Source organism: Alternaria viburni (assembly GCF_023758015.1).
Source record: "Alternaria viburni strain BMP 2772 chromosome Unknown scaffold_4, whole genome shotgun sequence".
Taxonomy (NCBI): domain Eukaryota; kingdom Fungi; phylum Ascomycota; class Dothideomycetes; order Pleosporales; family Pleosporaceae; genus Alternaria; species Alternaria viburni.
This window is the reverse complement of record NW_026055773.1, coordinates 514,394-539,565: the sequence shown is the minus strand read 5'-3', so window position 1 is coordinate 539,565 and position 25,172 is coordinate 514,394. Positions and strand designations below refer to the sequence as shown.

At 53.4% G+C, this 25,172-nt stretch overlaps 8 protein-coding genes across 8 annotated transcripts; 4 read left to right on the top strand and 4 right to left on the bottom strand.

Annotated features, from left to right (window-relative positions):
• Window positions 1–293: 293 nt before the first annotated feature.
• On the top strand, window positions 294–1,973 carry J4E79_002434 (uncharacterized protein; the record flags this gene model as incomplete). The annotated part of the gene is made up of 1 exon (XM_049351333.1): window positions 294–1,973. The coding sequence occupies one exon, from the start codon at window positions 294–296 to the stop codon at window positions 1,971–1,973; it is 1,680 nt and encodes a 559-aa protein (XP_049213971.1).
• A 567-nt stretch (window positions 1,974–2,540) lies between these two features.
• Window positions 2,541–4,199, top strand: J4E79_002433 (uncharacterized protein; the record flags this gene model as incomplete). The annotated part of the gene is made up of 3 exons (XM_049351332.1): window positions 2,541–2,911; window positions 2,957–4,098; window positions 4,153–4,199. 3 exons carry the CDS (start codon window positions 2,541–2,543, stop codon window positions 4,197–4,199), a joined length of 1,560 nt encoding a protein of 519 aa, XP_049213970.1.
• Window positions 4,200–5,962: 1,763 nt separating this feature from the next.
• Window positions 5,963–7,577, bottom strand: J4E79_002432 (uncharacterized protein; the record flags this gene model as incomplete). The annotated part of the gene is made up of 3 exons (XM_049351331.1): window positions 5,963–7,237; window positions 7,286–7,423; window positions 7,470–7,577. 3 exons carry the CDS (start codon window positions 7,575–7,577, stop codon window positions 5,963–5,965), a joined length of 1,521 nt encoding a protein of 506 aa, XP_049213969.1.
• A 271-nt stretch (window positions 7,578–7,848) lies between these two features.
• J4E79_002431 (uncharacterized protein) lies at window positions 7,849–9,276 on the bottom strand (the record flags this gene model as incomplete). The annotated part of the gene is made up of 4 exons (XM_049351330.1): window positions 7,849–8,053; window positions 8,254–8,259; window positions 8,356–8,657; window positions 8,920–9,276. 4 exons carry the CDS (start codon window positions 9,274–9,276, stop codon window positions 7,849–7,851), a joined length of 870 nt encoding a protein of 289 aa, XP_049213968.1.
• Window positions 9,277–15,673: 6,397 nt separating this feature from the next.
• On the bottom strand, window positions 15,674–17,152 carry J4E79_002430 (uncharacterized protein; the record flags this gene model as incomplete). The annotated part of the gene is made up of 1 exon (XM_049351329.1): window positions 15,674–17,152. One exon carries the CDS (start codon window positions 17,150–17,152, stop codon window positions 15,674–15,676), a length of 1,479 nt encoding a protein of 492 aa, XP_049213967.1.
• A 3,018-nt stretch (window positions 17,153–20,170) lies between these two features.
• J4E79_002429 (uncharacterized protein) lies at window positions 20,171–21,577 on the top strand (the record flags this gene model as incomplete). Its single annotated transcript, XM_049351328.1, has 2 exons — window positions 20,171–20,735; window positions 20,787–21,577. 2 exons carry the CDS (start codon window positions 20,171–20,173, stop codon window positions 21,575–21,577), a joined length of 1,356 nt encoding a protein of 451 aa, XP_049213966.1.
• Window positions 21,578–22,019: 442 nt separating this feature from the next.
• Window positions 22,020–23,324, top strand: J4E79_002428 (uncharacterized protein; the record flags this gene model as incomplete). Its single annotated transcript, XM_049351327.1, has 2 exons — window positions 22,020–22,066; window positions 22,118–23,324. The coding sequence occupies 2 exons, from the start codon at window positions 22,020–22,022 to the stop codon at window positions 23,322–23,324; spliced, it is 1,254 nt and encodes a 417-aa protein (XP_049213965.1).
• A 413-nt stretch (window positions 23,325–23,737) lies between these two features.
• On the bottom strand, window positions 23,738–24,670 carry ACRTS1 (Cytochrome P450 monooxygenase acrts1; the record flags this gene model as incomplete). The annotated part of the gene is made up of 3 exons (XM_049351326.1): window positions 23,738–23,805; window positions 23,920–24,344; window positions 24,399–24,670. 3 exons carry the CDS (start codon window positions 24,668–24,670, stop codon window positions 23,738–23,740), a joined length of 765 nt encoding a protein of 254 aa, XP_049213964.1.
• Between the last annotated feature and the right edge of the window lie 502 nt (window positions 24,671–25,172).

The window sequence follows — 25,172 nt, the reverse complement described above, 5'->3', positions numbered from 1 at the left end:
GCCTTCACATGCAACAGCATGATGCTTTATTTGGCGTCGACAGAGAAGCAGTGGCAGGCAGTCTCCCAGACGAGGTGTGGTTGCCTGCACCCCAACAGAGATTCTTACTGCAGGAACTGCATCACTTTCGTGAGGTGCAGGGTCGCCCGCTTGCCCACAGGTGCTCTTGCCACCGCTGCTATCCCACGTTGTCTTGGCAAACAAATGAGCTTTACCACCTCGCCCAACTCCCACACACAACCAGACAGTGATACCACCGCCTCAAAGCCACCCTCGGTGACGACTCACGCAGGATGGCGGAGCGAAACACCTCACCACCGATTACTGTTGCATCACTGCGCGCAATTCGGGAAAAGAAGCGACAGCTGGTAGCTCAGCCACCTCCGAGTCCTCTCAACCTTACACATCGATTTCTTGACGCCCGAACACCGATAAAGGAAGCGATTGAAGAAACCTCAGGTCCTTCCGAATACATCCGTCATAAACTGGCAAAGGACGCCGTCATTAAGCAGGAAGATGTTGAGCCCGCAAACCCCTACAGACATACGCATAGCGTGCTTGAAGGACGCCTGACCGAAAAGCAAGACGAGGACAACATCAAGGCCACAAATGATCTAGAGGATTTCCAACGCTCTACTTTCATCGAAAACTGGTATGTTTTCGGAGACCTTCCGAAGGTTGAGGATATTCGAATGATCATCACAGCCTTGTACCGCATCAACGAGCCGACCGGCTTGTCGAAGAAGGGGGCAAATACCTTCCGTCATAAAAAGCGACTTGGCCTGTTTCTCCTAGAAGATGTTTTAGCTCAAGGACTGGTCAGTGAGGGAGTAGTGACCACGGCGACTCCCTCAGAGTATGCTCGCTCGATGCTCCTTCGCCCAGATCTCATAACGATGGCGAGTGTGCAAGCGTTAGGTCAACAAATCAAGCAAACCAACAAGGCGCAGAAGAAGGTCTCGAAGCTTCTGCGAGCTAGGGAGAGGCGACAAGCAGCTTCACATTTGGATGACTGGCTCGAAGGCGGGGTGCAGGAGGATGTTCGTATGATGCATACTCAGGCACATCAGTCCGACGCAGAAGACACACTGGAGAGCGAGCCAGCTCACGACGCTCTGGGATCTGCTTCGCGTGGCGTCGTTCTCGGAAAGCGCTCGGCACCAACGCCTTTACACCCAGACGATCGAAGCTATGCCGGGGGCTTGTCGTCTTTCGTACAACCTGAGCTCGACAATGTTGTTGCTGGAGATGCAGATCCGTCCCTGGTGGCCATGTGGCAGGTTGTACCCGACCTCCAGAAAGATGCTATGCAGGACATCAAGACTCAAATCATCGTCCCAACAGTCGTCGAATATTTGGATATCGTCAAGCGGCGCAAATTGGGTACTCTCGCGACTGGAAATGGTACGAGTGCGGATTACCGACTACTGCAGTCCCAACCAGCCGTCGCTGCTCAGACACTCGCAAAGCACAGCGCCTCATCTTCATCTCCCTCGAACTTTCGTATCGACGGATTCCTGATGGGCATCAGGAACGGTACCATGACTGACGAGAAGGTGCCGAGCAATTTCTCGATCAAGGCCCAGACGGATAACGGCGACACCACCATCCACGCATCTGTGCGTGCCGACGCCTATATGACCATCTTCAAGGCCCTCAGTGTCCTGGATTTACTTGATCGTGACATGGACAAGGTGGAACACAGCAAGGCAAATGGTATAAAAGGCAGATGGACGTGCTTGTTCAAGAAAGCACTGAACGAGATGTGCAAGTGGCCGGCTGAAGGCGAAGCGGGACAGTACGCATGCGACTACTGTATGAGACGTCGCCGCCCTTGCATCATTGCAATCAAGGGCGTCTTCTCAGTTGCCCCATTAGCTCCTAGCCTGAGGATGGGTCGAGGAATGGGTGACAGGGAATACTGCGTGTTGCCCGGAGGGGCTGTCAACGCAAAGCGAAAGTTCTTCTCGTAGAGCTTTCCACATCGAAGCAAACTCGCGGGGAATGCATAGTCTGCTGGGGAGACATGAGCTGGACATCGAGCAGCAGTTGTGTATGTTATCTGTGTACCAAGTATCTAGGTATGGATAGTTCAGCAGACATAACAAAATACACAGTGTTAGATACCAGTGCGTGTCCTTATCAAGGCATTTGAAAATTGGTTTGGGTGCAGAGTGATGCGTAATGATTGCCAAGGATTCCGATCCGAGAGTAGCTTGTCAAGAAAGTCGATTCGGTCGACATTGGGATGATGCACGGCGGGTACAAGGGCCGACGGACGAACACATGGAAGATGGGACCGCGGGAGGTTTGCGCTAGTACTAGCAGGCACTAGTGTGAGCCCCGCTCCTGAACCAACCGGATGGGACCGAGGCACAGCTGCGCGCCTGTGAAACCACGCCGTCAAGACGCCCTGCACCTCCGCCTTGGACCTTATAGCCCGCCATTGGCGTCTCTCTAGCTCTTGAACCAACCTCGCCGCCCCAGGCCTATCCAAGACTTTTACCATTGAACCTCCAGGACGACCATCGCAGCTCAAAATGGCGGAAATAGCACCTTTCGAGCACACGCCCATGGACGACATCGCGCCCACATGCGCCAAAGTCCGCGCCAGCTTCCTCTCGCACAAAACCAAGCCGCTCGAGTACCGCATCCAGCAGCTGCGCAAGCTCTACTGGGGCTTCAAGGACAATGAGGAGCTCATCAAGGAGGCGTGCAAGCGCGACCTGGGCAAGCCGTCGTTCGAGACATACCTGACGGAGATCTCGTGGTGCATGAACGACTGCATCTGGATGGCCAACAACGTCCCGCGCTTTGCCAAGGACGAGAAGGCGACGGACATCCCATGGACCAACATGCCGCTCCGCCCGCGCATCAAGAAGGACCCATTGGGCACTGCGCTGATCATTGGGTATGTCGCGTGTGCATGTTGAGAGATACTAGCTGACGAGACCAGAGCCTACAACTTCCCCATCCAACTCACCCTCGGCCCTCTCATCGGTGCCATCGCCGCAGGATGCACTGCCGTCGTCAAGCCCTCCGAATCCGCCCCCAATGCCGCCGTCGCCATCGAGAAGATCATGCGCGACTCCCTCGACCCCGAATGCTACACGTGCATCCAGGGTGCCATCCCCGAGACAACCGCCCTACTTGACCAGAAGTGGGACAAGATCTTCTACACTGGCGGAGAGATGGTCGCCAAGATCATCGCGAAGAAGGCAGCCGAGACCCTCACACCCTTGACACTGGAGCTGGGAGGCAGGAACCCCGCTATCGTCACAAAGCATGCAGACATGAAGCTTGCTGCAAGGAGACTATTATGGGCAAAGACACTTAACGCCGGTCAGGTCTGTCTCAGTCACAACTGTACTTTTATTGATCGTGAGATGGTACCTGCATTTATCGAAGAGATGAAGAAGCAGCTCAAAGAGTTCTACCCAGAAGGCGCTCAAAAGTCACCCGACTACGGTCGCATAGTCAACGAGCGCCAGTTCCAGCGCATGAAAAAGATGATTGACGACAGCAACGGCAAGATTGTCCTCGGCGGCACAATGGACGAATCCGACCTCTTCATCGAGCCCACCGTCGTCCAAATCAGCGACATGAACGACAGCATGGTCACCAGCGAATCCTTCGGCCCCCTCCTCCCCATCCTCCCTGTCGCGAACCTCGATGAAGCCATCAAGATCGCAAACGAGCTACACGACACACCACTCGGCACCTACGCCTTTGGCAACAAGGCCGAGCTCGAACAGATCATGAAACAAACACGCAGTGGCGGTGCCTCCCTCAACGACGGCTTCTTCCACGGATCCATTCCCACGATGCCCTTCGGCGGTGTCGGAACAAGTGGCCAGGGCGCATACAGGGGCAAAGCCAGTTTCGACACTTTCACACACCGCAGGAGTGTTACCACAACACCAGCGTGGATTGAGGGTCTCATGGACGTCAGATACCCACCATACACAGCTGCCAAGCAGAAGAAGTTCATCGGCATGAATGACATCAAGCCCAACTTCGATCGCGAGGGCAGGGCTTTTGGATGGGGTTCATGGTTCATGGGATTGCTGGGCGTCAAGAGTTTGGCGGCTATTGTTGGTAAGTGACCTATGGATGTGGTGGCAAGCGTGTTCATCAAGCTAACAAGTACAGCGGCGGTTGCTATCAAGCTATATCTGCAGCGGAGATCGAAGTTGTAGAGGACGAGTAATAGGAGGAAGGGGAATGGAAGTCAGTGTGTGACGTCTGGCAGTATACCTTTGCGATATCCATACATTCTTCATCACCTTTGGAAGACATCTTACATTTCGACACATGCACCCATCTACGTGCTAAACTGTTCCCGCGTTCTCGTCAAACCAAAGAGATTCTGCGTCATTACCAGAACTGTCTCTGAGTGTCTAGAATCCACTAAACACCATCTAAGACATCTCTCCCCCATTGTCTCCAAATCACCAGACACCACCAGTCCAACCAGCAAACCATGAGTCTCACATCCACCAACAAACTTATCAAGCTGAACATCATATATCACGCAGATCGACACACATCACCATCCAGAACGGCCATCACAACACTGACCCCAGATCCTCCATACACGCATCAAACGACCATGACACCTTTCTTCCTCAACACCAAATCCGCCCACTCCACGCGCCGCTCCCTCTCCACCCACGAAAACATCTCCACCACGTCTTCTTACGCAACAAAACCATACCTCACCCGCCTAGTTGAGCCCTCACGCTACTCAACTTACGCCTCTGAAACCCGTAGTCTTAGCCTCCCGTCTTGGTTCACAGCCCGTCCCACGCGCCATGCATACACACCTAGTCACTCTGCGGAAGTAGCGCATAGGAGTCTTGCTTACGAAATGTCACGTTCCAAGGCGTGGGCATATAGTGACTCCCACGCTACATACCAGCCAGTCTCCTACGAGGACCTCCATGCCCGTCGTGTCAAGGCTCGTGAGGCGGAGTACGCGTCTTTGTTGAAGAAGAAGGAGAAGGAAGAGAAGGTGCGTGTCCAACGTAGAGGAGATGAATTACTGTACGTGCGAGACAAAGGGAGGGTGGGTGAGAGTGGGGGGTGGAGACGGACGGAGAGGGAGGTTGAGTGGGTTAGGGGGCGGTGGGCGTGAGATTGACGTTGTGGTTGTAGTTTCCTAGTTATCTAATATGCGTGCGAGATAAACGATCTGAGTGTTTATCAGAGTACGTTTAGCCTCATTATTAGTCCGCATTGAGATGTTTTATGAGGATCTTTTCCACGTGGTAGCCGTGTTGGTGGTGGAGGTGCTGGTGGCCTGAACGCACGTAAGCTCATGCATTCCTGCAGGATTCAGCACACAATGTACCGTCTAAGTGGCGTAAATGGAGGAAAGGATATCGCCCTGCGGCTTCCTGCGATGATCTTTCTCACGGTTAAAAGGCGCAGGGGTGGGTAGGCTGGATAAGGCTGATATCATGTTGCAGGGCGGATGAATTAGATTGTGCAGACAAAAAAGCTCTATTGCGAGATCCTAATGTACAAGTCTCTCAAAGGCGCTGGCTTATGAAGTGAAAAAGGAAGATGGTATAACGCTAGGCACAACAAAGCGATTGCAGAAGTATTCGTACATGAAGCGTAAATGACATGACATGACGAACCGAGACGTAAACTCAATCAGAGAAAAAACACCGCGTACGATGTAGTCTATATCGCAGGAAAGCAAGCCATGCAGCGTAACGCGTGAGAAGAACTAGGTAAACAGGGGTATCCGCCGTAAACAAAAGATGAAACCGTATCCTTCTTGCCCATACAAGCCGAAATGCTACGCTAAGAGGAAAGTGAAGGAAGAGAAGTAAGAAGAGGGGAATATCGTAACGCGACGGAAGCGTATGCAAACGCAAAAAAAAAGCGCAAGATGCAAAAAGTGCAAGCCAAGGAGAAACAAGAAGGAAGGCGAAGAATAAGAGCTCTTACTTCAAATCCCCCAATCCCCCCACCCCTTCTTCAAAATCGTCTCAATAGACCCCACAACCCCCTCCAACAGCTCACCCAGCCCCTCACCCGACGCATCAGCCGCAGCACCGCTCTGATCTTCAAGCGAAACACCACGAAGACGAAGCTTAACCCACAGCAGCAGGCTGATACAACCTGTCTGGCGGCGCGCATGGTCGGCAAGATGTTGGTGTGTGGAAGCCGTGGTATCGGACATGGCGAGGGTGTCAGTGAGGAAAGAAATCGTGTTGATGATGATTTGCGCGTGCGACAAGAGAGGGTTTTCGGGTGTGGCGGAGATGATGGGGGAGTGGGGTTGGCTGGTCGTCGTGGAAGTGGAGGAGGAGGTTGGTGGTGCGGAGGCCCATGTCGTAGGGGAGAATATCGGTGGAGACTCGGAGTTGCTTGGTCGCCGGTTTTGCTGTCTAGCTTTCTGGTGGGCGGCTTTGGTGCGGGTAGTTGCTGCGACGGTGATGGCCCAGAGGACGAGGGCGGCGAAGAAGACGGACATGTCTGTGCCCATTTCTAGGGGGATGCGATCTCTTTGTTCCGAGACGGCTTGTTGGAGGATGTCGATGGAGAGTTTGAGTGCTTCTTTGACGGGCGCGCCTTCCGTCTCGGACGTGGACCAGAGCTGTGCGATCCAGGTGCGGAGTGTGGTCTTCAAGGCTGCGAAAGCTTGGGCGGTAGCGACTTTCTCGGAGAAGATCCATGACTCGCATGCGACAGCCAGCAAGGCGCGAATGGGCGTTACTTGTACAAGCTTTGCTACGGATAGCATGCGCTTGGTGGCAGGTGCATCGTCGAGCAGATGTTCGAGGCTTGAGGTCGTCGATGAGGACATGTATTGTGTTGAGGTCTTGTGGCGACTGTAGTGGACGGCGAGGATGACAGATGATTGGAAGGTATCGAGAGGCCTTGGTAGGGACGTGGAAGTAACCTCGTCGACGTATGATGGCGTGTAAGGATACTGCTGAGCAGCTGCAGCCCATTCGATGGGACTGGTCGCATCCCAGAGAGAACCGTGCGCTGGGAAGGGAATGTCGAAGCGGCTATCGTGAATGAGAGAAGTCAGAGCTTCGCGGGCCAGTAGAATAGGCTGCTGCGACTCAAGGATGTAGCAAGACAAGAACAAGTGCTGCCAAGTAGCTAGCTCGACCCAGCTGGTCCAGTGCTCCGGTGTGACCTGCTCGAGTTGAGCAAGGCTCGCCAATAGCTCTGCTGCTTTCGAAGTCATGCTCCTGCAATCTTCAACCGCCTGGTGTTGTTAGCCGACCGCCGCTGCCTGCAATGACGCTCGACCTACCTTGTGGTATACCTTGTCGAAGCGCGACGACAAGACCTTGGCTGCCCGACGAGCGCGGTACTGAGACAGCACCTCAATGAGAAACATCGCCTGGAAATCGCATAACCGGTCCGGCTCCGTCGAGCCTTTGAGGTCCCTCTGCTACAAGTCAGTTGATGATCGTAAGCCCAAGCATCTAACCTACCCATTCAAGCAATTTCAAGCATCGGTCGTGGAGGTCTCGGCCCTTTTTCTTGTCGCTCGAGTCGGCCGAGTACTGGCTGCCGATAGCGATCATGGCCGCGCGCAGCATCGGTGACGGGTTCAGAGAGGTAGGTCGATGGACAATGGGGAAAGTGGGATGAAAGAGCCTCCAGAAATAGTCAAGATATTGCTCAAACGGTTGGGTGTGTGCGATCGAAGCCATACCATATTGTTCTTCTCCAAAGAGCATCACCCCCTCTTCCTCGTCCCTTTGGACCAGTGTTCTAGGACCGAAGTGTCCGTACCCGGTCATCGCATCCATGCTTGTCGGTATCGACATGTTCGTCATGGGGAAGGAGCATGCGTTCATGTAGGCGAGGTTAGGGGCTGTTGATCCCTTGTCGTTCGAACCCCATGGGTATGCCATCGTTGAGGTGGTCGAGGCCGGCGACCGCGATGGGTATCCCCAGGATGGGTCCATCATGGATGCGTTCGAGGGCGTGCGCGCTCGATAGGACGGGTTGCCAAACACGGAGAAGTCGGTCGATGCGATCGGCGATGCGTACCCACTCGAGGAGGAGTACCCTGGGGTGGGACTGTATGGCTCGTGCCATAGAGCCGGTGTCATAGCTTCCATTGCTACTGACATCGATCCAGACTGGCGGTTGATGTGCGAGCGATGATGTTTTGGTTGGCTAAAAGAGCATTAGCAGCCATCCAAACGGAAGATGAGAGACGAATTGAGAGAAGAAAATAAGTGCTCGATGATGTACAATGAAACTCACTTGGGGCTGGACGTGATATTAGGAGAAGAACGAGGAATGAGACTGGGATTTAACGAAAGACGCTGAGGCGTTCTGGGAGTACGAAACGAGGCGTGATTGTACCTTGTAAATGGCGCCGTCTCCTGCACGGGAGATACGGTCTCGTAAAAGGATGTGCTTGCGGAGTTGGTTGTCATTTCCATCATAGGCTGCTCGAGAGCGGGCAAAGACATGGATGTGGGCTCTGGTGAGCCTTCTGGACTTTGCTCAGGAGAGTCTCTCGCAGGCTCGTTGCTGTTGGAAGTCAGTACGGCTGTCGAGGCCACTCTAGATTCCGCGTACTGTCGCTCCTGATGTCTTTGGAGAAGATCAACACGGACGAAGGTCTTGCCGCATCCAGGGACTTGGCAGATAAGCGCATCTTCCTGGGCGTGGTTTTTCTGGTGTCGCCTGTGTATACTGTCAGTGGTATTCCGGCTTTCCGAGGAAGCCATCTAACCTTAGATGCTCCGCGCGGGTGTAAGACTGATGGTACGTCAGCAAGGTTTCCTGCAAAAGTGGTTGAGATGCATGGCGTTACGTAGATGAGTCTACGTGTGATGAGACGCAATAACATAGTGGCGGACCATGCCCAGCTAGCCACATACATCGTAGGGCTGAAAGAGGTATAGAATCGAAATGACTTACTCTTCCACAGTTCTCGCAGTTATGAACTTTAAGTCCCTTCTTTGCTTTACTGATACGCCCAGTCCTGGTGTAATGGATGTTGTTGTGAGATGACATGTTGGTAGGGCTCAAGCCTGGCTGTTCTTCAGAGCGGGAGGATCCGGTGTGGGGGCCGGACGGCGCTTGTTTGGTAGTTCCAGGACGACGGCGAGGGCTGGCAGCCTTGGATGCTTTGGGTAGATCGTTAGATGACTGTGATGTCTTGCGGTAGTCGACACGAGGTGGTGATTGTTGATGAATGGTGCTGCCTGTAGGTTGCTGTTGCTGGTGTGCGTTCAAGTCCAATGGGAGGCCTCCGGTCTCACTTGGTTCGGACATGACTGAGGGACGAGGCGATGGATGGTATATATCTAAGTTGGAGAACAACGGGGGTCAGAGGCTCAAGTGGGGATGTGGATAATGTGTGCTAAACGTTCCAGATTTGGTGGTACGATAGACGGCTATGAGCTAGTGGTCATGTCTTGGACGAGTCGGTGCTTTCCCACGGGATGATGATAGGCAGCCGGGGGACGGAAGTTTGAATTAAGGAACAGCCGCCAGGGGAGAAGAGTTAACGTGGTGTGTAGTAGACCTAATTGGGAAAGAAAGCCGGACCAAAACAAGGCATTTGCGATGATTGTAGAGTGAATTTGCTGCGCCCGGATAGGTTTGTGGATGGAGAGACTGTAAATATCTGTGGGCTGTGCCTGAGCCAACCCCGAACGAGGAGGGTACTCGAGTATGGGGGTTGGAAAATGACGAGGGTCATAGACGCTGCAAGCCGACATGTCCAGGGTGTAGACATGGAGCTTTCCAGGGTGTCCACCATAGGCAGTGCATTGGCCGATCTTACAGCAAGTCGATGGCTTGAGCCCACGGGCATGGCTGCGGGCGTGCAGGCGAACGGTTCCGTCAGTCACACTGAGCAACAGGGCGTCCGCGCACCAAAATTGGGACATGGCCGGGATGCGAGTGGACAGCCAGAGGGCACCGCTAGGCCAGGCTGCGGACCGTTCCCGCCTCAAACTTCACGCTGGCTGCTAAGAGGAGCGTGGCTTGGGAGAGCCATGAGGGACCCGAAATAGAGACTCGCGTGGAGCATGACCGTGCTCAGCCCTCCTGCAACGGCGCCCATGCTGCTGCTTACACCACGGTGCAGCACCGCACCATGCTGTCATCACAACGACATACGATGTGCCTTGCAGAGAAGCTTGTCGAAGGATGCTGAACAATCGCGGCGTTACAGGCGTCGGGTTTGCGATGCTCGCCCCTGCAGAGCAAGATATGTCCGACAGTTTCGCGGTGCCCTGCGCCCTCATTGGTGGACATGGCATTGTTAGGTGCACTGAGCGGCAGATGTGTAGTCTCGCCTGTCAAAGCCCACCAGCCCTACCAGGGATCCATGCGCCAGACACCTTACAGCACGCAGGACAACTGCAATGTATCTCGTCGCCGAATAACAAGTCGGCGATGGGAAAGACGGCGAGAGCTGTAACACACTCTTCGTGGCCGACCGCCTCGCACCCACCGGCTTGCTGTGTTCATTCGTCCAGGTGCAAATGTCCAAGGCGTAAGCACGGTAAGCAGTCCCTCCGCGAGGACATGAAGCGGCTTCAGATGGTCCCGCAGTCCCTGACCCTCACCCAATCTCCACACGGCAGCCCGCTATGGGCGTAGGGCTACTCGTGAGGCGGGGGGCCTGATGGTTTAGTGCGTCCGCTCGCGCAAAGCTTGGGAACACGTCGACCAAGCTTCCTCAGCCTTCAAGGCACAAGGCAAATGAAAAGGCGCCGGACGACGGCATCCACTTTTGCATTGATTTGCACTGGCTCGCACAGGCATGGGGACCGCTGGGGATTTGATGAGCATCGACGCGCTTTGCTCGGCACACAGGACGACTGCATCACGCACGTCACAGCCTTCACCGGTTTTCAGGGCTCAAGCTCCTGCATTTGCACATCTGAGAATTGCAGCGTAGAACCCCATGCAGACAGCCCCAGCCGGCGGAGCCGCCTTCAGATTGACGATGGCGGTCGCCTTGCACATGGGATAACCAGCTTCTTGCGCGTTTGGGCGCTGGCGAGCCTGATTGTCGGGCCAGGACCGCTGTCTGTTTCATGAGGACTCAGCTCCTCCGCAACCGAGACGATGGTTAGAGGCAGGGATCCTAGTAAGCTGGACCAGGGCAGACGAATCGTGACCCGTGGAGTAGGGTGAGGTGACCAGAGCTGTTAGTTCGTAGCCGGCGCGTATTTCAGGTGCAGTCGACGTGCTCTCACGGCCCATAGACTATGCAATGCTCCATCGGCGGCTCTCGCGACTCCATGAACTACAACCTTGTCTGTTAGTTCGAGCTGTACCATGGCATTTGCTGTTTTGGTTCAAGCGTTGGGCGCGCGGGTCGGGTCTGGCACCACGATCTTTTCGCGAGGCTGCCAGCCGGCAGAGATCGCCTAATAACACCACTTCAGCTTAGCATGGTGGGAAATGAACCGCAACGTCCCGCATGCTATACCTTCGTCCCTTGAGCATGTAAAGCGATGTGAAACTGAAGCGGTGAGAGCTTTACCGAATGTGTGAGGATAATGACATTATCTGCTCAATGGGGGCGTAAGACGCATTATAGCCGGTAATCTTGATGAATAGGGAGCTCAATCCAGCGGCCTCCAGGGCCGTTGCTCGCTTCGGCACGTGTCTGCGTTGGATGCCGTCGAGCTCTTGCAGCTTGGGTCGCGTCGGCTGATGAGCGCGTCTAGGGTGTAGAGAAAATCAAGCGAGATGACTTGACTTGACTTGCAGCTTGCAGATGTGGCCCCTCTCCGCGGCGCTGGTGTTTGTTGACAGGCGACGGCCTACGAGCTTGATAGTTCAATAGCCGTAGGGCTAGACACTCGATTTCGTCCGACAAAGACCTGTGCGTTGAGACATGACCAATCCAGCGCTCTGTAACGTACGAGCGCGCCAGTGATCACCGTTGGCCCGCCCGGAAAGGTTCAAAGCGCGATGGGGATGTTGAGAAATGAGAGGCACGTGCTGGGCAGCCGACTTAGCTTCGTCACAACCATGCGTTTGTTCTCCAAGCAGCAAGGTCCAGGGAGGCTGCATCGCGTGGAGCATCGCGGGTGGGTCACAATGAGACATCCATGGATGGAGGCCGAGAGCACTTTGCCGCGACCCGCTGATGGCGCGATTCAGGCGATTGCTCGGGCTGGACTGGTTCTCCCCTTCCTGAGGTTGTGGAAACACCGAAGTCAGCCCGCCGGTACTTACCATCTGGATAGATCTACGGCGAATGGATTACCCTTTCGGAACACATGGAGATGCCGCACTCAGATCAAGATCATCGCATGATAGAGGTGGTGCTGGTGTCGCGCTCGCCGAAATGACGTACCCAGACAACAGCCTCTTAGGGAGACTCGACTGTCGGCGTCCCCGCAAACAGGTCGCCGGGAGGAAGAGGCAGGAATCACACGGCAGGATAATTCGAGTAGGATCACCTCACGCTGCAGATTATGTCCGTCACAACGGGCATGGCTTGATCGAAGGATGCAATCACAGTCGGGCACGTGCGGGACCCACTCCTGTCGCGAAAGCTATCTGATTCGGTTGGGGAGATGATCCTTCGTCGACTACACCCACCCTCTGTCGCTTACCTGGCATGCATCGGTCAATATTGCGGTATGCAACAGACGCATCTGGGCAGCATCCTCTACTCTCTCACCTCTACCTATACTACCTCATCGTGCGCCAAACCATCACAGCCTCACCGCCGTGGCAGGGCTGTACCTCTGTCTTCCATCTTGCGCGGGGCAGTTGCACCAGATGCAGGCCCAAACGAGACTAGCGTCGTTGCTTCCCGTGCCTAAAAGTAGCTCCACCCACATGTCTGCCTCCGGGCTAATCCTCCATGAGGCTGAACCGACAAAGTCTGCCTCGCCAAAACTGTCATCACCAGCAGCACATCATCGCGACTTCTTCATTATTCGTCGCAATGACGGCATCGTCTTCGCTAGCAATCAACTTTTGAATCCCGATCGCGGTATGCACCGGCCGGAAGAAGGTTTGCAGGCAGCCATGTGCCATCGCAGCCTGGTCTGCTCCCACACGTGCCTGGCTCCGCCATGCCCAGAATACTGAGCATCCACATGCCCTCCGAGTCTGCTGCCTTCTCTTCGACGTGCCTCTCATGTTGCGACACCGGCACCTACGGGATTGTACATCGCACATCATCGCTTTCTGCCTATTGGACGAATGAACAAGCCTTCAGCAAGTCCCCCACCCCCACCCAACCTGTAAGCGCCGCCCAGCAAGCCACCACTCAACCACTGTCTCCCATCTTCCCATCGTGTCTCTTGCCCGGGAGAAAGAGCCTCAGGCAAACCACATGACTCAGCCCTATGAGAAGGTTCGAAACAGAAGGATTGGCTGTGGCGATGCTTTGTGTGCTTGTCAATTTACACATTTCGTTCCTCACAGGCTCAACTCACTAACCCTTTTTGGATTCACGAGCTGCTCGAAGCAATCTCTACTGACATCACTTGCTACATTGCCGCCCTACTACTGCAGCTTACCTCTTTTCGATAAAGAAACAGCTACTTGCAAGCGAGTTTTGATAAATCGCCTGCTGTGACAGCCACTCTGGCTACTTGTTAGTACTGGAACCAACACGACGACATGCTCGAGAACCAATCCCATGGTTATGAGCCGGCGCTTAGAAGTACCTCCGGCCGAAGTGCCGGCCAACAAGACATACTGAAACTCTCAAATGCACTAACAGCGGTCGCAGATGTGGTCGTTGAAATGCGCAGGTCAACGTAATCCCAATACGACCTTGTAAGAGCGGATACCGCGGGGCAAGACATGATAGTATTGACTGATCATTCGGTTCATCGGCTGCATATACGGCTATACAGAGAACTAGGCCTTCCAGACATTACATCGCCCGAGATGAAGTCGCTTATGTCTCTGGAAGGCGTTGCGAACCCGTGTTACAGAGTGAGACAACATACCTCACTGCGTAATTGCTATCAAAGGTCGCAGTAACGGCCATCACATGGTGTGAGTATTGAACGACAAGCCCGCTAATGCATCGCAAGCAATACACTTATGCAGCAACGAGGCGATGCAAAGACGTTTCAGAACCAACACCGTACTACCATCTAGTATGGCCGTCGGTTAGAAGAAGACCTGCGAGACCCATCACCCAACCCCGCGCATACTACGGCTCGAGTCTCTGCGGCGCAGTCAGATAGGCACGGCGAAGCGCGTCAAGACGACAGATTGTAGCTGCGGCGTAGCTATCTGGCCTCAGCCCTCAGGTCCCATCCCATCATCGCATGTCAGGCACAGGCACACGGGCGTAACTGTGCCTCTACGGGAACGTCCGCGACAGTCAGACGCTGCGTTCCGAACCTTCTCACGCTGTGCCTCATGCGAACTGGCCGCCGCTGCCGCTCTTTGTGTCTCATTGAGTGTGTGCCGCAGTGGGAACGACGGTTCCTTCCACACAACGCTGGGCGGGAGGGCGAGCTTTACTGTGCCGCAAGGCCGCAGAGATGCGTGACTGGAAGACATCGATCGCGGTCACCCGGACTCTCCTTCATGACACATCTCATCGGGCGGAGTGAGAACGGACGGCCCTACTCCGGTATCGAGTAGATGAATCTTTTTTCTTGCCACGTTGCCTTGGACTTGACGTAAGAGTTGTGGGCTGTTGGGGTGTGGTGGACAATTTGGAAGATTTTTTGCTTCACGCGCTCAACTCTTATTTTCCGCAGATCGACAAAATTGACGTAGTGGATGCATATCCAGTTCTTGGAATCAGGGCGATCTCATTGAGAGGATCAAGTGTGTTCGACTGCCCTGCCGATTCTAGGAAGCAGTCTCGAGCCGGTGCATCCAGTGTTGAAGTTGAGTACATGGAACTCTCGAGCTTCGAGTATCTCTCTTTTAGCGCGTATCCAATGTGTCGCACCTTGATCATGAACAGACTTCACGATACGTTTTCTCATCACTTCGATGAGCCCTTTCCTATCTTTAGGAAGTAACGCTGGCAGGTGTCGTGTCGTTGAACCTTCACACACGAACAGTGCTGCGCTACATAAATTCGGCATGATGAGTCCGTCCTTCTTACCTCGCACAATTGTTCTTCTGTATCGCATCAAATCTGTTTATCTTTCGCTAAGCATTCGTTGTATTTGATCTCACTATACTCACCACTCCGCGACGTGCCCTTAGCAGAAGCCATGCCACTTACAAGCCCAATCTTCGCGTTGGTAAGTAGCCAAAGAACCAGGTAGTAAAGAGAAACTTGCTAATAGCCTTTAGCTCTTTTTTGCGCTATGTCTCGCGATCCAAGCCAGCCCCGTCCCCGCTACGCCTTCCACGCGATACAAATCCCCATTCTCAGTCCTTCTCCAACGCGAAGGCGACAAAAACGGCAAGGATTTCACAGTCCTAGAAAAGTCGATCTTGTATACTGTCATCTTTCTCAGCCTGACAATACTGTGCCTATGGCTTCTCATAGGCATCATAATTGCGATTGTGCGGAGGAAGAACGACAAGACATTTTGGGGGAACTTCAAGGATGGGATGCAGTTGAAGAAGGATGTGGGTTATTTGTGAGAGAGTATCGCGAATGAGTTTCTACTTGGTGGTGTGGCAAGGAATAGGATTACATGTATTGTAACAAAACCACAAGTGATATTGTACTTTGATTTATACACTAGTCCATCTCCTAGTTCACCTCCTCGTCCATCTCCTCGTTCATCTCCTCATCCACCCGCTCGTTCACCCACTGGTTCACCCGTTCGTTCACGCACTCGTTGACTTCTTCGTCCACCTCGTACACCTCTTCGTCCACCTCTTCATCCATCTCCTCGTCCATCTCCTCGTCCAACTCTTCGTCCATCTCCTCGTCGTCGTCAATGATAGGCTTGCTGCGTCGCAGTGAACAAATCTCTTGACGGCATACAGGGCACTTATTTGCGTACGCGTCAATGCCATTGATCAACATCGTCAAGCATTCATAGTGATACATGTGGCCACCGCTGCAATGCGCACGCATAGGCATTTGCAGAGATAGCCCTTCGACTACAGCGAGCGCGTCACCACATATCGTGCAAACAGCGTCTGGCTCAATCTCACTTGCTACACGTACCGGTGAAGAGCAGATACGCGCAGTTCGTCGCGGACTATCCGGCTCTCTTTCCACGTCCTCCATGAACCAAGGCGCATCCTCCTCCTCCTCCTCCTCGAGCGGCGGGATAGTCAGGTCGCCATAGGAGAAATGGTCCCCACCCTGGTCTTCCCAACCGTGAGGGAGGAAATTAGCAAGCGGCGTCGGATTAGCAGCGAAGAAACCTTGCCATCGGAATGGACTGCGCATGACTTCGGCCACTGCGTTTGCAATATCGAAGTAGCGGAACTGGTTATGGACATCAAGCCTGAAAGCACCCTTTACGCAATGCGCCATCCAGTGATGGAGACGCCAGGCTAATTCCTGCCGTACAGGAGTTGTCTTCGCAATGGCAAACGCTTGGTGCAGCAGTGAACGTGCCAACACTATTACATCAAGGCGCGCCAAATCGCACCTCTCAGCCAGTGGCACCATGCTGAAAGGCTCTGATACGATAGAACGGGTGTACATGACTGAATCCATGTAAAATTCGTGGGCAGTTTCCTGCGTAACCGTGAAGTCACACTTTTGGAGGAAAGCAGCCGCACGCACTGAGAGTTCCGAGAGCACAGCCAGCGTATTTTTTATCTTTTCCGGGTTCACAGTATCAATCTGTTTGCGTATCGCTTCGGTGAAATGTGTCTCCCCATCTCGGTGTATGGCTATCTCTATTTCTTTTTCTTTTTCCTTGGTCTGCACTGCGCATCGTGGCTGCAGTTTTATGATGTATTTCAATAGCTCTTTGAAGCCTCCGTGTCGGATGAGAGTTCTCAGCGTAAAACCTGTCTGCTCGCCAACGTGATAACAATAGCTCTTAGAGGTTGTCACTAGCGTTAGACGGTCGTGTTCCGGTAGGTTGCGGATAAGTTCGGTGGCGACGTCGTAGTGGGAGGGGAATGTTTCAAGGGTGTTGGTATCAGGATGTTGCGTATGGAGCCAGCTACGGAGGTCGTGCCATTCTTCAGGTATGACAGTGGCGTCGAGGAGCGTTACAAAGGCGTCATCAGTGCGGCATTGTAGGGCGTAGTCAACGAACATTTGGTAGGCTTGCAGGACTTTGTAACCTTCCTCTGGGGTCCTTGTGTGAGATTGTAGGATGTTGACGAGGATAGGTAAAGGGGATGGAGGCGTGCTTGTCGCCATGGTCGTGGATCTGTCTTTTGGTGTCGCTTGGGCCGGAGTGAATGACATGGTCTCATGAGGTATGGAGCATATGTAGTCATTGAAATGACATTGTAGATCGAATTGTCAAGCACATTGTCTGAGGGGTTGGTACGCTCACAATGCTATGGGCTCCCAACTACCGTTGTTGGTTTTGAGGTACTGAGCCACGAAGTTGATGAGGATAAGTACATCTGAATCGATTAAAAAAAAATCTACATCGCAGCATACGTTGTCGCATCGGTCGTCACATAGCAAAAGAAGCCCTCCATGTCTTCTGCAACCCCGATGACCTGGATGGCTTGATGCTTCAACGAATGAGCGTAGGTTCCTCGAGGACTGCTGACTGTCAACAGGACCGCGTGTTATGAACCGGCAGCGCAACAGTACATTGTACCTGCAATTTCTCTTATTCGTAAGAGTATTATATTGCCTAGGTAGTTAATGTTGTAGAAGTTGTAAGTGGTTCGTTTTGCTCTGCGTTACCGCAGTACTATAAGATAAAGTGGATAGCAACCAAGAGATAGAATCGCAAGGATAGTTGAGTGGACGTCGACGCCTAGGAGGATGCTAGAAGAAAACAAACAGGTGAGAAATTAATGACCCAGACTAACTTCGCACAGCTTCTGGTGTTTTGCGTGATGTCGCCGGAAGCCATGCTTAGGTCAGTCGTCCGCTGGATCTATTGTTACTTGACAAACCATCGACAAAAGCCGCTCACAACTTTGTCAACAAGATACCTTGTAGAGATCAGCAGGCTGTGTAAGATGATAAGGATCGCAAACCCCAGAATCGAGTCCATATCGACAACCGCGCCTGGACTTAGTGGGTACGACTGCGGACTGGACAACTCTTAGTGACCTTGAGACTAGTACATCGTCTTCGCTACCAACCCAAGCCCTCTGCGTTGGTCCTGTAGTTTTTTCCAAACTCATCGAGGGTGTTGTTTGGAGGTGATGAGGTCCGGAGGGTCTGCGAAGTCAGAATGATACCTAGGTAACACCACCCACGCAGAGGCAGACGAAAGCACAGATGCATTTCGAACGGAACAGTGGAGGTATTTCGTGCTGGCTCCCACCAAAAAGCAAAATTTCCGCAAGCTGCGGCCGTCGCTGAACTTGGGGAGTTCAAGGGACTCTGAAACTACCCGTGAAAAGCTCCGGGTATTAGATTGCCAGGGGCACCCAAGCTCGGGAGATCCCCACGTGAACAACGCGAAGACGTGACGCGCTCAATGATTACCAAAATGTCTCTGCGCAAGCGGTCTGTAATGCGTGCATCAGAGTCAGCTCCCTTAGCTCGACCTGCCGCCTAGGCTCATGTCCTTGTCATGACCAACGTGAGAGTCGTGATTGGTACCTCGGGAGGTGAAAAGATTGCGATTGGTGCTGGCAGGCATGTATCGAGCTCAACATTTCTTTTGCGCAGTGGCTTCGTCCCATATCACTGCGCCATCACGAGCGAAAGCGCCACGTTGTCGCGTTTTGGGGTTAAGGTTGGCGCTAGCGTCGATGATCGTCGTCGGTACGGGGCTCCGCGATAGCGCAGTGACGTCGCCGGTGAGGACCTTTCCCCTTCTGCCACCAGGCAAGCGAAACGGCAGACCACCTAACGCCATCGAGCCAGAACGCGGGATTTCAACTTTCGCATCATTTCCTGGCCAAAATTCGATCGCAACACGAAACGCAGAGCCGCCGATCTCAATCAGCCGGATCGACGCTGTGAATCTAACCGAACCGTATCTCCATGTATCGAGCACTAGAAACCTTGGAAACTGCGGATTTTCCGATCCGATCCTGGTTGCCATCACGGCACATCATGGCACATTGGCGAGTGTGCCGATATTTCCTGCAGCATCCTGACGTCGGTCATATCGCCAGCACACTGTGGACTCTGCAAGTTCACAGCGAACGCCCTGTACAGATAGCATTAGGCTAATCGGCAGTCTGTTCTGCTCCCGATGGGGCCGCACAGGCATCCCGCGATCCCCTGTTTACCACCAGCGTTCGGCGAAGGTGAATACAAATTCTCCGTCGAATAAGAGAGCCGGCGCTATTCTACCTGCCGATTCTGCAAGCTACTGCATAGTGCACCAAGATATGATGTATCTATTACCGTCACCTAACCCCTGCTCTATGTACGGGAGATGTGTCGGCCGCATGAGTTTGCTTCTAGAACTCTATCACATTCGTTCTCAGATTCATTGCAATGGTTCAGAAATTGCGACTGACACGTCTCGACAGCTCCACCCATCCACACTTCTTCGATGACAGGAGACCGCGCTCACCATTGTGGCTTGATCGAACCCAGTGAGTGTTAGCTGCTGAGAGCAAATGATAACGCCTCCTTTATCATCGCGATCACTACCTTGAATCTGGGGAATCGACCTTCGATCCAAGTGAATGACTGGCGCACCGTGTGGATACAAGTGGGTCACTCGAGCTGTGCTGAATACCAAAACCCCATGATCCTGACTCGCTTTCAGACGCTTGGCCGCGGAGCATCACGACTCAGGTGAGTAATGGGTCATCCGAAAACATCTGATTGGGTTGCTGCGCTCTACCTTATCCTTGTGTGGATCTGTAGCGGCGTGGCGTTTTGGCTAAGTCTTCCCCAGTTCTAGCTGGCGATCATGATGACAACCGTACGAAAGTGGAAGCGCGACACACTTCTTCGGCGACTGTTGATGAAGATCATACTCAACGTGGACGGTGCCAACAGATGCCATCCATGTAGGCTTTACCGGAGCGGTGGGGAGGCTTAGAAGCAGCTGCGCGGAGAAGAAGTGTATAAATACTCTTCACCGTGTGTTCTACATCAGTTCTTCAGCCAGAGCCATCACTTGCTCCTTCTCCCCTTTCCTCCTCATACAGACAATCTTGTGTCGCCGACATCATGAGGTTCACTCAATCAGTTACTCTGGCATTGCCAGCCCTCGCTGCCGCCTACCCCGGCATGATGGGCGCGAACTCCCGCCCAGAGATGGAGGAGTTCCTCCGTGGGGAGATCAAGCGTGAACAACTCGCGAACCGCGCCGCTGAACCCCAGCTGCTCAACCCAGTCGGAAACCTCTTGGGCTCGCTCGGCGGCGTTGTTGATGGGCTCCTGTCCTCAGTCGGACAAGCTATCGTCAAGAAGAGCAACCTGCGTCCTGAGCCTGGCTACGAGTTCAAGGCACCTGGTCCCAACGACTCTCGTGGCCCCTGCCCAGGTCTGAACCTGCTCGCCAATCATGGTTATCTCCCCCGCGACGGCTACGTCACCTACGGACAGGTTTTGGAGGCCACTGGGCGTGGATTCAACATGGGCGTAGAACTTGCCACAGTTCTAGCCACGTTCGCTGTCTTGGGCAGTGGAGATCTGGATGGCTTGTCCTTCTATCTCGGCTCAGGAAAGAACGGAATTGGTGGTCTCAACAGGCACTCTGTTGTCGAAGCTGATGTTTCACCCAACCGCGAAGGTATGTTCTCTGACTCTCCTAAGCGGAACCCCAACACTAATATTGAGACAGATTACTACATGGGATGCGGCGACAACCATCATCTCTCCTCCCGTCTGGTGAAGCAGATGGTCGGGTATGCTGCCCAAGACCCCAAGAAGGAGTTCTCCATGGACGTCATGGCCAAGCACTACGCTAAGTCAGCCGGCTTCTCCAAGGACAACAACCCCTTCCTCTACTACTTCCCCTTCCCTCAGATCGTCTCGGTCGCCGCCTTCTCCTTCTACCCCCAGTTCTTCTCCAACGGTACCTACGGTGCGGGTGGTGTGCCCAACTACAAGAGCATCATGAGCATCATCGGTGCCGAGTATGATGAGAAGACCCAGGAGTTCAAGTACGTTCCCGAGCGCTGGCCCGAGAACTGGTACCGCCGTGACACCCAGTACGGGGCAGTCCAGGCTCTCTCCGACGGCTTCCTCCAGATCTACCCCCGCAACATCATCGTTCCTGGCGTCGCTCAGGTCGGCACCGGCAAGTTGACTGTCCAGACCGTGCTCTGCGATGTCTACCAAGGTCTCAACTCCATCACTCCGCTTGCGCTTGGCGGTACCGAGGAGAACGTCGCCAAGGGTGTCTCGTGGGCTCTTTCCGTCCTCGACCCCATTCTCAGCAAGACTGCGCTCGGATGCCCCGACAACGTCATTTCACCCAACTTCCTCTTCCCCCACTCTCAGCAGGAAGGTGGCCCTGTCAACCCCCCGAAGGTCCCGTCCGATGCTTGGACTGGCGACAACGTCTACAACAAGGTGTACTTTGGTGGAAAGAATGCTCCCACCAACCCCACGTGCAGCCACTCTAGTTAGATAGCTCTTGGTTGGAACGAGAAAAACTTGTAATAATTAGCGATATCCCAAATTATGACGCCTCTCCTTTACAGAGCACACTAGACACTAATAAAACGATCTTCATACAATTCATTTTTGACCTGTTGCTTGTGAATGACCTTCGATTCGACTATACCATTACCATAGCAATTCGTTAAACACTTCACTTTCTTTCTAGCGATTAGCACACGGGCTCTTCACCACAAAGTACTGAAGTAGTGCGATGATTCTCGTTACTTCAGGTCGCGACTATTGTCAACGCTTTGTACATTCCATTCATTGCTGGAATTTGGGTTTGTGAAATCGTAAGTTTTTATAAAGGCGTTGTGAGCTGACTGATATTTCCACCATCAGTAGACACACAGGAAGTTACAGTACCGATCTACAAGTACACGTGTCTTCAACTCACTTTACTATTATCATGGACAGTCTACCAGAACCAGAAAACCAGCTGCCCACTCCCTTAACGTACCTGCACACTCTCCTCACTGCAGCGGAGGACACACATGAAGCTCGCAGTAAAGTCGTCGCCGCATACGACACCATGTTGTTATATGCACTCGCTTACCCAAGGAAACGGGCCCTGGCTCTGAACCTATGGACGGCGAATCTAGGGGCGCTTGCTTCCACGCCCTCTGGAGATTTCGGACAAGCATGGCAGGAGCTAATGGAGCGGCGTGAGGAGCTGATCGACTACATGGACAGAGAGCAGATGGACAGAGGGCAAAACGCAGTGTTCATGGATGTACGCGTCGATGACTACACTCAGCTGTGGTTGAGGATGCTGCAATTAGGCTACGACGGGCAATACGCTGCTTTCCTGACCCAGTTGATAGAGGAACAACCCCATTACTTCGACCGGCCGAGCGGCATTGACAACTTTGTGCAACAGCGATCGCATCCAGAGGACTTTCCATATTTGGGCGACTTACTGTTGATCCCTGCACCGGCCAATGGACACAACAAGACGGCAGAGTCTGTCCTTAATCTCTTAGTCCACCACATCGCATACATTTGCGACCTTTTCGAGAAGACAGATTACGCACCCAGTCCAGCGTTGGTGGAGGCTTTTGCAGAGTATCGCATCGATCAGCTGTCGCAGATGTTTAGCGATCCGGGCAATTACATGCCGTTGGACGCGCGGATTCATTCCGCTAACATAAACCATCGTACCATCCACGACTTTGTCGTCTTGCGAGCGAGGGAAATCCTGCAAAGTACAGAGACAGAGCTTCTCAACTGGCACATGTACAAGTGGCTTGTGCGATGTGTGGAAAGCGTCTTCAAGGATGTGCCTCGAACCACAATCCTTTTCGATGACCTCAGTCTTGGCGTGGGAAGCGTCGAACAGAGAAACTACATCCCGTTTCAGACCGCAAATTTACGTGTTCCTGATCGCATTATACAGGCATGGCAAGAGGATGAGCGTGCCGAGTTCGAGCCTGCTTCATTCGAAGACGTAAAGTGGGAAGCGGCCGGTCCACGTATTCAAGTCAGGAGCGTGGCTAGCCCTGTCCAGCTTGGTCCTGAAGCCATCTGTCCAGTCGATCTGGAACCTTTTGATGTCCGCAGCGCAGCAACGGTGGCTTGGGAGGTCGAGTGCGGCCATGCGTTCCATGCGCAGTGCTTAGAGGATCTGGTCAACGGTATCGAGAAGAACAGCAATCGCTGTCCGCTGTGTAGAGCGGAGATCTGTGATGCGAGAGAGCGTCGTCGGATTGAGTAGATCCTGCAGCCTACATCATTATACAAAGATGAGATGGGCGAAGGAGAAGCCGGTTAGAATAGGTGGCAGGAACCCAAGCGATAGCGCTAGCCCCGCCCCGGACTTCATTACACAGCGGTCGCGCGTTGTGCTATAAAGTCATCAGCAGCAAGCATTACAGAGTAAGCTTGTACATTGAGGACGCGTAGAATGCGAATCTAGATCAACATCAATCTACATAGAAGGCAATAAGACTGTGAATAGCTGAACGAGGGATGAGTGATTCCCCGGGTAGACGCGGCATCGCCGAATCGAGACTAGTCCCAAGACCGCGCACGTGCGCACGCGTGACGCGTCATCCATGGATGGAAAGTCTTCAAATCGACCTACGCGTAATCCTACAAATCACATCACTCTGAAGCACAAACGTCGCATTATGCGTCTTCCAAGGCCCACCATGCGCCATCTCCACTGTAAACCTCCTCAGTATCTCCGGCACCACCTTATACATCTCCGCATTCGAAAGCTGAGTACAGCACCATCATCAGTAAAACGCGACAACAAAGTAAACCCCAGTTGACGGCACTTACATGCTTCCCAATGCAAGTTCTAGTACCCGTGCCAAACACCAGCATAGTTTTCTGCATGGCTCTGTACTGTGCGTCGTCGACGAGCCATCGCTCAGGCCGGAACTCACACGCGTCTTCGCCAAAGACGGATTCGTCGAATTGCGTGACCATGGCATTCATACCGATCTTGAAGCCAGCAGGGATGTGATGACTGAAGAGATGCAGACCACCGTTCGGCACGTACCGCGGCATGGGCACGCCAAACGGCGGGAAGAGTCTTAGCGACTCTTGGATGACGGCCATGAGGTAGGGTAGCTTGGTGGCTTGGTTGTATTGTACAGGACTAGTGAGCGTGCTGTTTTGAAAGGCAGCGTCGATCTCCTGGGTTAGTATCTCCATCTTTGGGGGATGTTTCATGAGGAAGTAGAAGATTGCGCGGAGAGCACCGGAGGTACTGTCTGAGCCGGCGATACTAACCATGTATTAGCAAAAAAGCGTTCATGGTGTCCACACAGCTGGTGCTTACACAGCCGCCCACATCTCAACATGAATCTTCTCGATGGACAGACTGTCTCCCTTTTCCCTCATAATTCCTAATAACTGCGACAGAACATCCGTGCGATACGCGTTCGCTTCCGCCCTTTTCCCCTGCGCAACACCAGTTTCTCGAATAGCAGTCTGCCCGATACCATCCACAGCCATGATGGCTTTGAAGACTTTTGGAATCATGACGCCGATCTGGAGGAGGTACCCGCGGCACCACTGAGGCGCCATCGCGATGACGGAACTCATCGGCATGGCGGTGTGTACAGCGGCGATGTAGTTCCCATAGTCTGAACTCGTTTCCAGGAAGCCGAAGGGCTGGCCGAAGAATACGGCGCCTACGCTGTCGAAGGAGAACCTGAACGTGCAGGTCAGTAGGTATGTTGTTGCGACGAGGACGTGTGACCTGGCGCACTCACATCTCCAGCCACAACCCAAAGTCAACATCTTCCTCACGGTCTGCGAATCCACCGAGCCTTTTCCCAAACAACATCATCAATTCGTCCAAGGCCCGCTCGTTCTTCAATATGCTGCTTAGTGTGTACACAGAGCCGACGGTCCGTCGGTGAGCTGCATGATGTTTCTCATTGTCATCTGTGAATAAGTCGGGGCTGGGCCCAAGGTTCACCGCTCTATATGTGAGGTACCAATCGGTCTTTTCAAGTGGCTGCTGCGTAGGGTATATGGTTGGAATAGCACTTGGGTCGCTGACGGCCACTTCGTCCGGGGCTGTGCGCACGATTGGGCCGTATTCTAG